Source organism: Pteropus medius, unplaced genomic scaffold (assembly GCF_902729225.1).
Source record: "Pteropus medius unplaced genomic scaffold, Ma_sr-lr_union100, whole genome shotgun sequence".
NCBI classification, from domain to species: domain Eukaryota; kingdom Metazoa; phylum Chordata; class Mammalia; order Chiroptera; family Pteropodidae; genus Pteropus; species Pteropus medius.
Window position 1 is genome coordinate 3,646,810 of NW_024345479.1, and position 12,497 is coordinate 3,659,306.

The 12,497-nt window shown below is 49.0% G+C and overlaps 1 protein-coding gene and 1 long non-coding RNA gene across 4 annotated transcripts in view; one reads left to right on the plus strand and one right to left on the minus strand.

Annotated features, from left to right (window-relative positions):
- The window catches only part of LOC120611242 (uncharacterized), a 29,309-nt gene extending 24,018 nt beyond the window's left edge, over positions 1-5,291 (minus strand). Inside the window, exons 1-2 of one of the 3 annotated variants that reach the window (XR_005655115.1) lie at positions 5,058-5,188; positions 4,232-4,480 (exon numbers count right to left, since the gene is read on the minus strand). This is a non-coding gene — a long non-coding RNA (uncharacterized LOC120611242). Of the gene's footprint in view, positions 1-4,231; positions 4,481-5,019 lie in introns of all 3 variants that reach the window. The other 2 variants (XR_005655113.1, XR_005655114.1) reach the window with 2 other exon arrangements.
- Positions 5,292-5,323: 32 nt separating this feature from the next.
- PNPO (pyridoxamine 5'-phosphate oxidase) lies at positions 5,324-11,891 on the plus strand. Its single transcript, XM_039873701.1, has 7 exons — positions 5,324-5,591; positions 6,520-6,644; positions 7,817-7,916; positions 8,767-8,820; positions 9,072-9,200; positions 9,524-9,594; positions 9,794-11,891. The coding sequence occupies exons 1-7, from the start codon at positions 5,454-5,456 to the stop codon at positions 9,960-9,962; spliced, it is 786 nt and encodes a 261-aa protein (XP_039729635.1). The 5' UTR covers positions 5,324-5,453; the 3' UTR covers positions 9,963-11,891.
- Positions 11,892-12,497: the final 606 nt, after the last annotated feature.

Here is a 12,497-nt window from a genome sequence, read left to right on the forward strand (position 1 = left end):
CATTGGCTTTGCTCTCAGACCCAAAGAAAAATGCTTTCATGAGAGCTGATTCCAAGTCATCTGCTTTACAATTCAAGTGCAGAAACTGACCTGACTCCTCCGCATCCTTTGGAAATGAGGGTGCCAGCCCCTAGTGAGTAGAACTGCATGCTAGCACTTGGGTTCACATGGGAGGCACTGGCCATCTCTGCCTCCAATGGGATGCCTGAGTTAGAAAGGGAGCAAGAGAATGTATTCTGCCTAGTCCAGGTGATGACATGAGGACAGGATGGAGAGACCTGGTGGCAAATTAGCCCTTATCTGCTGTAACCCATTCCTTACTTATTTTCAGGTTGCACGGGGTGAGGACTGTTAGTTCGATGCAGCCCAAGCTCACCCCAGGCCAGAGGTCTTCCCAGAATGCCTGGTTGAAAATCTGGGGGCAGGCCATCCCCAGCAGCTTGAGAATGGGGGTCATGCCATCCACGTTCCTTCCTTTGCCCCCTTCCTTCTTCAGCATCATCTGCACCACAGCCACCCCTCTCTGCCCCCTCCTGTCTGCTCAGTGATGCTCAACACAGCAGTTCTTTGATCCCAGATCCTAGGATTATAAACTGGAAAGAAAAGGGAGGCTGGGGAAGGTTCCCTCCATCCTGAAGGCAAATTCCAGGCAAAGTACCCTTAAAAAAAAAAAAAAATCAAACCAGCAAACAGAACTCGGATTCCTTCAAACTGCTCAGTCCAGTTTTACAATCACCCTTTGAGGCCCCCATACTTGAGTATGATGATGGGAGCCACCTACAGCATCTCAGGTCCCTGGACCCATCAGGGGCTCCTGGCTGATGTATGTGCCTGAGGTGGAGTCCAGGGAACCTAAGTCAGGGGGAGACACTATCTCAGGTCAGAGACCTCTTGTGACCTGACCGACATCTTTGGGGGCTGGGATGAAGCCACTAGAGGAACTACAGTAATCTCAGGGACAGATGGCAGCTGGGTTTCCTAGTGAAGGGGTCCTCAGGGAATAGAAGATGCCTGGGGAGATGAAATAAAGAACAGGGGTGTGGGTGAAAAGAAAGCAAACCGCGGTGGGAAATGGCAGAGAATCAGGGCTGGAAAAGAGAGTCTAACACCTGCTCATCGGGATCCCAGGCAAGGAGAAATGAGAAATGACCACAGGGCAGGCCAAAGGCAAGGACCAACCAAGATTTCTCAATGAAACTAAGAAGCTGCCAGGTCATATCCTTTGGGCCCGCCTGGGAGCCTGCCATCAGGCCTCCTCCCTCTGCCTGTGGCCCACACTCTAATTACCAAGGCAGCCAGTGCCAGGACTGAGATGGTACCCTAGGACCTCATTCAGCCTGGGAAAGCTTATCCCTCCAGCCAACAAAGACACTCAGCCTGGCTCCTACCAGGTGCAAAAACTCCCCCAAGCCCCACTCAACCGTGCCTAGCACACAAGTACAGAGAGAGGCTTAACAAAACAGTTTATGCATAAACATAACATATTAGTATTTCCTGGCTGGCATTTTGAGAAGGGGTCAGAGAAAGTAAGTGATGTGGTCCATCTCATGAAGGAGCTTCTAATAGGGAACATGTATGAAAACTACTAGACGTATCTGGGAAGTGACCTGTTAGCACATGCAAGGATTGTGTGAGGGGTAACCATGTAACCATAGGCAGGACACTTGGGTAAGGGTCAGCCTCCTCTGTGTCCCACTGCAAGTCTCTGAGGACTATACTCAGGGCTCAGGCATCTGCTGGCAGAGCACCAAGTACCCACCCTTCTGTGTATCCTAAGTTCACCCCAAGGCTGGGCCCAAAAATTCCTCAGCTTAGGGCTCCCAGCATACCCGCCTGCCATCGGCCTCCTGGAAAGTTTAGCACTGTGTTTCACCAGCATCATTTCCATCTTCCTAGGCCTCTCCCCTCCCCTACTGTCCTCCTTAACCCCCCAGCTCCTCTTCCCTTCTCAGACAGTCTCATCCTCTCCCATGGCTTCCGGTGCCAACTTGGTGGCTCATGACATCTAAACCAGTCTCATTAGCTCGGACCTTTCCCCTAAACTCCAGACTTGATTATCCAACCCAACAAAATGTGGATGTCCCATAAACCCTCACACTCAACAGGTCTGATATTGACTTCATCTCTCCCCCAAACCTCCTCCTCCAACATGCTCCACTTCAATGAACAGCACCACCCATGTCACCTAAAGTCATCCTGGTGAGTCGATTCTCTCCTCTCCACCCCGCCCCCACCTCCACCCCATACTCAGAGACCAGGCTCTTGCTTCTGTTTAGACAACACTGAAGTGTCTTGCCCTCCCTCACCTATCATTCACTTGGTCACCAGAGCCAGGTCCAAAAACGCAATCTCTGAGCTATAATCGAAATATATAATTCAATCAAACAATTAGACTAAAAGATGATTTCAGAACATAAATGCAAAAGCAGAAGAAAACAGGCAAAGCATGGTCCCCAAACCCAAATGCAGACTTTTTGTTTCATATGGAGAAACCAGTACATTGCTGTACAATGAAATATTGCAATATATTTTCTATTCATTTAAGACTCTCAAGAAAAGATTAATAAATTTACAAAGTTGGGGAGAGGGCGGCAAGGTATTTAATAAAAAGCAGTAACAATAAAAAATTTATTTCTCCCACGCAGGTAAAACCCTTGCTGGGGTTGCAGCAGTAGAGGCACAGCCAGTGGGCGTGTACGCCCCCCCATCCTTTCTGAACAGCGGGGCTGCTTTATGATACAGACACCAAATCCCAGTAGGCAGAAAAGCACAACACAGCCTATTTTTATTATTTGCAAGACAAAGGGGAATATATAAAAAGGCAACCAGTTGCAAGCTTCCTCACTGATCATCAAGGCTGGGAGAAGCTGTTGGAATCTAGTACTTTTTCTCCCTACCTGGTCTTTAAAAAACAGGAATTAGACACTCTGGTTTGACAACAGCACAGGATAAGAAAGAATCATTGTCTAAAAGCCTGGCCCATGCCACGTGCCCGATCTTCAGCAGGCATGCCCAGCCCCTGCTTACAAGCCTGGCCAGTGTTCTCACCACTCACTCAAGCAGGATTACACTGCTCCAAGTTTCCCCAATGCACCCAGCTTTTACTCATGTTGTTTCCTCTTCCTGGCAAGCCCGTTCCACTGTCCATCTGGCCAACAACTACGCATTAAGACAAATCAATGTCTGCTCCCTTTACGAAGCCTTTCCTGACTGTTGGGCCCCTGGAGACCACTTCCTCTTTTTTGCTCTTACTTTCCTCACAGAAGTACCTGTACCTTTTCAGCTTAGAGAACTGCTTCCCCCTATAGACTACAAATCCTTGCAGGCAGGAATTGTGTCATCTTCACCTTAGTGTGCTCAGATCTAGCTCGGTACCTGGTCCAAAAGAAATCTTTAACAAATGTCTACTGAATGAATATTCAACAGTTGAACAACATGGCTTTGAACTGCATGGATCCACTTATGCGTGGATTTTTTTTTTCAATAAATACTGTTAACGTATTTTCTCTTATGATTGTAATAACATTTTCTTTTTTCTAGCTTATTTTATTGTAAGAATATAGTATACAATACATATAACATAGAAAATAGGTGTTAATCGACTTTATGTTATCAGTAAGGTTCCAGTCAATAGTAGGCTATTGGTAGTTAAGTTTTTGAGGAGTCAAAAGTTATACATGGATTTTCAATTGTACAATACAGGGGGAGGTCAGTGGCCTTAACCCCCACATTGTTCAAGGGTCAACTGTACTGAGCTCTTGTCTTTGAAGCAAACCACTCAAATGACCCTAGTCTTGGTGCCCTAGAATCCCAGATCCGGGGTAGCCTAGCCCAGGAGTCTAATAGTGTGGACTCATTAACAAAACCATCTGAGTTGAAGGGCACTAATTATTACTTACATAGGTTCGACTGCAGGTGGTTGGGAGAAAGGAAAGACAGCAAAGTTCATATGTGTAATGATAACTTCAACAAGAAAGTCCAGTCAACCTTCTCTCAATCATATTGATGGAGGAAAATGATGCAGCAAAAAATTCCAACCAGTGAAGAATCCATAGATCAACATCATTAAGCCTTTAGAGACATGTATTGTTTCTTTGCAGCAAATTTGTCTTCCAGATTCTATTTGACTCAAGCTACATGCACATGATAAAGGATGATAGGTATCTAATGTAGGGCTTTATGAAGCTTAGGTGTAATGCAGACACCTGGGCAAGGCAGGAAGTTCCCTTACCTGGCACAGTCCTGGGGTGCCTGCCTAGTTGGCTCTTGCAGCTCCCCTTCCTGATGATGGTGGAAACCAGGACTGCAGAGAGGCCTTGACCCAAGGTTGCCCCAGCCAGGTCAAAGCTGAAATGGGCACTGGCAGGTTTCCAATTTCTCAGCCCTGTGTCCACAACCCGGAAGTGGCTTTGCACAGCCACCTGCTCTCCTGTGCCCTCAGCTATAGCTGGCATCAACCTAGGAACCTGACTCCAACTACCTGGGAAGGACAAAATGTGAAAAAGGGGAAACTCAGCAAAGATAGGGGAAGCCCAAGAGAGGTAAGGCAGTGGCAACCTTTCCATCTATCTGAACACTGGCTAGTGTGAACTCTGCTGCATCATGAAAGGGGAAGCCATGGGCAGCATGCTCTGACCCCGGGTTAAAGAAATAAGGCTGGAAAAAGGGGGTTCAGAGCTAGAAGAGGAAGATAGCTCTGGCCTAGGATGGCTTGATCCCAAATTTCCCTCTTCCACTTTCCTATTCAGCTATTTTCCTTCTCACCCTACAGTCTCTTCCTAACTCCACTGTACCTCCCCAAGAGCACCGCCCCCCGCTCCCCCACACACTACACAGCACCTATCTGGAGTGATCACAAGTCACTTCTGCCTCTCCCACTCTCAAGCCCCAAGTCCTTCCCCAACTAGATGGCCCCTTTCTCTGTCTCCCCATCACCTTGCTTCAGGGCCTGGCCCCCAATTCCATTTTCCATTTGTCCACTAGCCTTCCCCCAGGGGATATCGCCTGCACTAGGCTCACCTTCAGGCACCTACTAGAGACAGCCACTTAATACTGACCCCTCCCCTCACGTCCCCAGCGGCTCATTCTCCCATCCTGGCCTGGGACGCAGCTGTCTCTATATCTTTAACAAACCTCCACGTGCGTGTTAACGGCGGTGACAGCATTTCCTTGTCTCCCTGCTCCCGCCCCCGGAGGCGCCGCTCATTGGCCGCTGTGTTCCTCTGTTCTCTCTCTAATTGGCCTCCCTCCGGAAAACTCCGACCAATGGTCTCTCAGCGTCTGTCTCCCTCCTCCGATCCTGGGCTCCCATTGGCTCCAAGAACTTAGGGTAGCTGAGCTTGGCGACTTACAAATTATTCCTTCCCCCGGGTAGAATCCCGGGTTGAGAAACTGGTTCCGAATCCAAAGGAACCCGGTGTCGCCCGACGCCGGGTCACGTGGCTGGCGGTCCGATGACGTGCGGTCTGCGGGGCGTCACCGTGACGTTTGGGCGGCCGGCCGAGTGGCCCCTCTACCTTCGTTACCTGTGCGGCCGCGGTGCAGTCATGGACCTGGGACCGATGCGCAAGAGTTACCGCGGGGACCGAGAGGTGCCGTCGCCCGGCAGGGTCACCCTCAGCGGCGGGGAAACAGGCGGCCCCGAGTCATCTGCGGAGGGGAGGGAGAGTTGGCGAGGGAGCTTGGGAGTCATCTCCGCGAGAAAAAAAAGAGTGTTCAAAGACAGCTAGCTGGGGAGAGGTTCTGGGGAAACCGAGATGAAGCCTGTGGTAGTGGGTAAAGGCATGGACTCTGGAGCCTGCCTGAGCTGGAATCCTGCCGGTCACGGGGTGCATCACCTTAGGCAGTTTACTTAACCTCTCTGAGACTCAGTTTCTTACCTGTGAAGCGATAGTATCTACCTCACAGGGTTGTGTTGGACTCAAATATTTTTAAAAGGCTTAGAACAATGATAATCAGCGTATAAATGTTTGATAAATAAGTAAAACATGGGAGAAGGGGACTAACTCACGGTGAAGCGGAAAAATGCTCCTAGTTCCTTCCTACCTTCAGTCCCTCCTCTTACTTACTACTTGGAGAAGTTCTTTTTCTTTTCCCGCCTCAGGAGAGGAATCAAGAGAACTGTTTTGGAATTGGGGCCCAGAGCCTCTGGCTACATGTCAGCATTTCCGGAAATTATTGTTAAACATGGTTTTTCATTAAACCTTAGACCTACTGAATGAGAATCACAAGGTTAGAGCCCAGAATATCTTTTTTTAAGGCTCCCCAATTGGTAAGTTTGACATCCATGACATGAAACCCTGATTCATCCATCACTAGCTCTAGGACCCATCAAGTTATGTCACCATTTTATGCCTGTCCTCACTTGTAATATGGGGCTAACAACTTATTTCTTGAGTACTGTTTTTTGTTACAAGGTTGTTGTTATGAGGACTAAATGAGTATTTGAAAAATGCCTAGAACAGTGCACCGTCAGCACTCTATGTGTTTATAAAATAAAATAAAACTCTACTTTCCCAGGCGTTTGAGGAGGCTCAGCTGACCTCCCTGGATCCCATGAAGCAATTTGCTACCTGGTTCGAAGAGGCTGTTCAGTGTCCTGACATAGGAGAAGCCAACGCCATGTGTCTGGCTACCTCCACCAGGTGGGCATAGCTGTGGGCCCTTCTGTGGGTGGGTACAGATGAAGAAGGAAACTTAAGAAGCTCTCAGCTTGATGAATGACAACTTTATGGTTCTAGCTCTGTTATTAACATGCTGTATGGCCTCAGGCAAGTTACTTGTCTTCTCTAGGCCTCAGTGTCCTTACTTATAAACCAAAGATCAGACTTCATTCAATTCCATTTCAGTGATGAAATTCAGTGCCTCATTCATCTCTGTCCTTGATGCACCCCGCCCCCACACACACCCTTGCCTTTCTTACTTCCCCATCTCCCCTGTTTCCAGCTGCTCTTGAAGAGCTATATCTCCTGGGACCTTTCCACTAAGCTCTCTCCCTCTCTTGAAACCTAGCATGGTGCTTGTCTGCATCATTCATTTGATAATCAATCATATATCCTTGAGACATCTCTTGTATTAGCCTCTTACCTGACTCTTCTTGTCCACCCTCACGAAAATGTAAGGTCTTGAAGGCAGGCTCTTGTGCTGTGCCCTAGGTATCCATCCCCAAGAGCCCTGAGCAGAGGCTCTGATATAACTACATGTTCTGTGATCCCTAAGCACTGGCTGTTTGCATTATTATTGGTTGCTGTCCTTAGAGCCTTGTTACTTTGTTAGGGCTGCCATAACAAAATACCGCTGACTGTGTGGCTTAAACAACCAAATTTTATCACAGTTCTGAAGCTAGAAGTCCAAGATCAGGGTGCTGGCAGAGTTGATTATGAGGCTTCTCTTCATGGCTTGCAGATGGCTGCCTTTTTGCTGGGTCCTCACGTAGGCTTTCTTTTGTTTGTGCAGGGAGAGAGTGAGTGAGAGCTCATTGATGTCTTTTCCTCTTCTTATAAGGACACCAGTCCTTTTGGATTAGAGTCCCATCCTTATGCCTTATTTAACCTCACTTACTTCCCTAAAGGCTCTGTCTCCAAATACATTGGAGGTTAGAGCTTCAACATAGAATTTTCAGTCCCGAACAGGGCCCCAGGCATCAGAGTTATGTTGTACCTCTGGGACAAATCCCCAGGGGCAAGTGAGAATGGGTGGCTTGAGTGCCAGTGCAGAATAAGGGGACACAGCTGTAGCAGTGCTCATCCTGTGGGGAGGGACAGCAGCAAAGACATTGAAACGGGCTCTGACCACGGCACTCTGATCTTTGTTGCAGAGATGGGAAGCCCTCTGCCCGCATGGTGCTGCTGAAGGGCTTTGGCAAGGATGGCTTCCGCTTCTTCACTAACTTTGACAGTCGAAAGGGAAAAGAGCTGGTGAGGGTTCACAGTAAATTTTTCCCAGGGCTGCAGAGTCCAACCCTTGCTTCTTCAGTCACCTTTGCATACCACCCCCCCACCCCACCCATTTTCCATCCGTGCTCAGGCTCTGCCCTGCCTGTGGTCCTTTGCACTTGCCATTCTCTTTGCTGTGAATGACTGCTCTCTCCAGCTACCCCCATCTGTCATTTGTTTACCTGAGTAACTCCTGTCCCTTTGGTCTCAGCCCCAGTGTTACTCCTCAGGAATGCCTTCCTCAGCTCCTACACTGAATCAGCCACTTGCGCTCTTCGCTGCCATTATAACTTGCAACTTTCCTGTCTGCCATTTTTTAAATTTCTAACTGCATTTATTTATGTGATTATATAATTAATGTTTGTGTCCTCTGCTAAATGGTAAGCTTTGTGCGGGCAGAGGCTGCATCTGTTTTATCTCTGTTATACCCCTGGGACCTCTCCCAGTGTCAAGCCCAGAGTTGGCACTTCATATGCATTCATTTCATATCTCCAAATGAGTAACCCTGGGTCCACGCTAGCCAAACATGCATTTCTGGGGACTTGCAAATCCATGGGTTTGAGAAATGGCAAGCCTCGTTCACTTCAGAGTCCAAATGGCTTAGGTTTCCAACACAGCTCTGCCACTTGCTGTGTGAACTTGGGCATGTTACTAAACCTCTCAGTGCCTGTCTTCACACCTGTAAAAGTAGGCCTGCCTACCTTTGAGGATTTAAATGAGATGTTATACTGAATGCATTTCCTGTGGGCCTGCACGCCGCAGACTTCCTGCCTTACCCAGGCATCCTCCCTGCTGTCCTGATGGCTGTCTTTGGATTCTCTTTCATTTCCAGGACTCTAATCCCTTTGCTTCCCTTGTCTTCTACTGGGAGCCCCTAAACCGTCAGGTGAGTGAGCATTCCCAGAACAGCTTGGAGTGGCCTGGATTGGGAGGGGCCTGAGTTTATAGATGAGCCCAGTGGAGGTCCCCGGGTTGGGCAAACATCCCCCCTCTCAAATAGCTCTCAGTTAGCTGGTGTAGTAGCAGCCGACAGTGGTAGGGCAGTGGATAAGGAGAAGATGGAGAGTAATGGGGCCTGTGCTGGTACGGAGGGTCAGTGACATTGAATGCCATGTAGCCAGGGCCATCTCTGAGCAGGTCCGTGTGGAGGGCCCTGTGAAGAAGCTGCCGGAGGAGGAGGCCACGTGCTACTTCCACTCCCGCCCCAAGAGCAGCCAGATTGGGGCTGTGGTCAGTCACCAGAGTTCTGTGATCCCCAACCGGGAGGTGAGTGGGGCTCCCTTTGAGTCCTCCAGGTGATGAGGGCCTGGGCTTATCCCCAGAGGCTGTCTCCAGGGGATGCCAGGGCCCTCTCACTCCAACAAAGTTACAAGAATGGTCTCCCTGGGAGAATGGGATGGAGAACAGGGATATGGGCCTCTTGTGTCTGTCTGACCCTCTAGTTGGACTGTGCTCTTGGAGGACAGAGGTCAGCCTGCCTTTCTCACCTGTGTCCCCAGCACCTGGCACAGAGCACATGCTCAGCAAGTGGTTATTAAATGAATTATTGACCAGGTCTGGCCCTTCCTCCATCTCCTTCCCCTGGACAGTATCTGAGAAAGAAAAATGAGGAACTGGAGAAGCTCTACCAGGAACAAGAGGTGCCGAAGCCAAAATACTGGTGAGTGACACCTGGTAATCAGGACCCTGGTGTTTACTTGAAGTCACCCTGTCTATGGAATTATGATCTACTCCTCCCTGTGAACCCTCATTAGATAGATCCCAGCAAATTTCTTCGGGCGTCCTTGGGGTGACAGTGGGGGTGGGGGTGACAGCTGGAAAAATGCACAGAGCACTGAAACCTCTGCTTCTTTTTGTAGGGGTGGCTACATCCTGTACCCACAGGTGATGGAGTTCTGGCAAGGCCAAACCAACCGCCTGCACGACCGGATCGTCTTTCGGCGGGGCCTCCCAACTGGAGACTCTCCTTTGGGGCCCATGACCCACCGCGGGGAGGGAGATTGGCTTTTTGAGAGACTTGCACCCTGACTCCCAATCCGCCAGTGCCTGCTGGAGTTGGGGCTGGGTGCTGGGAGAGGGTGTGGAATCAGGAGCTGGGCCCTTCTAAACTCAACCCATATTCCTCCCCACCCCTTATATTTAGGGCTCTTCAGGGTTCATCCTCCAAGTTCTCTCTACTCAGTTGGCTCTCAATTAGCTGTCTAGTGACGTGTACTGGTGGCATGGGGAATCACAAATGGAAAATAATCCCATAATTATGTTCTTGATTTTGACAATAATGTATTGGAATAGCTCCCTCTAGGGGTAGCAGCTGGCGTGATTCCCTTTTCTAGTGACAGTGTGGGTCCCTAGCAGTCCTGTCTGACGAGGCTACTGAGTCATACTGGCCAAAGCTGATTGGTCCCAGCACAAGTACCTGAGCCAATATAGCCAATCAGTTTTTCTTGTCAATGATTTGAAATGAAGAGCCCCAGAGCAAGGGAGTCATTGTAGCTAAGTCATTCATTAATGGCAGCCAAGAAGCAACAGCCTGTGGCTACTGCTCTTGCAACTCCCTGAGCGGCCCTGGACCCCTCCTTCCTACAGCAACGCTGTGCAATGCCTCCTCCTGCCTCAGACACCTACTGTCTCTAAAATAGCAGAATCAAATTCTGTTGCTTACAAATAAAAGAACCTTAACTAATTCATTTATTAATAGATATTTTTGTAGCACTTACCCTGCTGATAGCTACCTTTCATTATCTGAAGCACAGCAATGTGAAAAAAGAGATTAAATTTATTCTGTGTAGCTCCAAAGGACACATGAGTGGAGATTACACAGAAATAGATTTAACCTCAATATGGGGAGAGATTTCAAGCAATCAAGGCTGCCTAAGATAGAGTGGGCTACCTGTTAGGTAGTGCGCATTCTCTTACTAGAAGTATTCAATCCCAGTCAGGAGTTTTGTAGAAGGGATTCATGTGCTGGTACCTACGGGCCAGGAAGATTTTAATCAGGCTTTACTTTCCATATTTGTTTATAAGCAGTATTTATTTTACTTTCCAGGTATAAAATTAAATTATTAAGATTATGACTGTGACTGCTCACACATCCCCTTCCCCTACTCCCTACCGCTACTGATGATGACTCCAACATCACTCATTTTCATTCTTGCTGGAATTACCTGGGGATCTTTAAAAATCCTAATGCCTGGATCTCACTGTTAGAGATGATTTGATCAGTCTGAGTGTAGCCTGGGATTTGGGAAATTTTAAAACTCCCCAGGGAACTCTGTGGAGCCAAGGTTGAGAACTTCTAGTCTAGATCCTTGCTACTCCCAGTGTGGTCCTCAGGCTGGAAGTGTCAGAATCACCTGGGAGCCCACCCCAGACCCACTGAATCTTATCCTGCTTTCAACAGGACTCCCCAGGTGACTGGATGCACTGGCCTCAACCTCTAAACCAAAGGCCTCCCACCCTCAAGATTGGATTCTTCAGTAAATCTTAGCTGAGGCTCATATTGAACTGTATTTGCTTTTCTTCAACACAAGTCTGATGACCAGAGACAGCCTGGATGGGTGGCCTGCAGACTGTGGAGAGGAGCCAGACCAAGTAAATGTTTGCTGTGGCTAAGCCAGGATCAGAGAACTGACTATTATTTGTGCATGTTGACATTGAACTTGCCACTCTAAACTGCATGTTGGTCGGGTGCTTCAGCGTCTGTTATTGACTTTGTGGCTTCCCCAAGGCCCGCCCTCTTGGTGTTGATCCCCCGCTTATGCCTGAGTGCAGGAAGGCATGAAGCTAACCCTGAGGCCACCTACAGGAAAGAGTGCTGGGGTGCCTTTCCCTCCTTTGTCCTGTTTGTGTTACAAGGAGCTATGTATCCTCCAGCTTTGAGCTTGGTCTCAGCTGTTCCTTTCCTATTCTTTGTCCGACAATCATTCTGCCAAGTCTAATAAAAACTCATCAAATGTGCGTGATGTTTATGTTAAATCTGGCTTGGTCTCTCCCTGCTCCACCCCCGCCCCCACTTCTGCGGGACCAAGAAGGGGAGTTGGGGATTTTAAGCAACTCTCCTCCCACCCCGCTTCTCCTCTCTTGGGAGGTTGGCATCCAGCAGGGGGAGCCCGTCACCCAGGGCTGGCTCCTTCCGGGAGGCACAGGCCAGTTCTAAGCCATTCATGCCTCCCCCTTCCCCCCATTGGGTCGTGTCCCAGTGAAACTGTGGTCGATAACCCGTAGCCTCTCCCAGCTCCTGCACATATTTGCACTCTCGGTTCCTCCTCCTCTGGCCACATGAAAACTTGCAGCTGACTGGGCTCTGACTCCCTGGGCAGCCAGATCTCTCTTGCCCTTTGGTACCCACCCCATCTCTTCCTCACCCCCATACACCAATACCCAGCTTAGGGGTATCCATGGAGTTTTCCTGGATGATTCCTGTAGACATTACTTTGGGTCTGTGGATTAGGATCGCATGCATGGGGCAGAGAGGCCCGCAGACCCTCTCACCTAAGAGGAATAATGGTGGCAATGCGGTGCCAGTATTAGGTCGTGCATTAGGATAGCATTAGGCTACGGGTA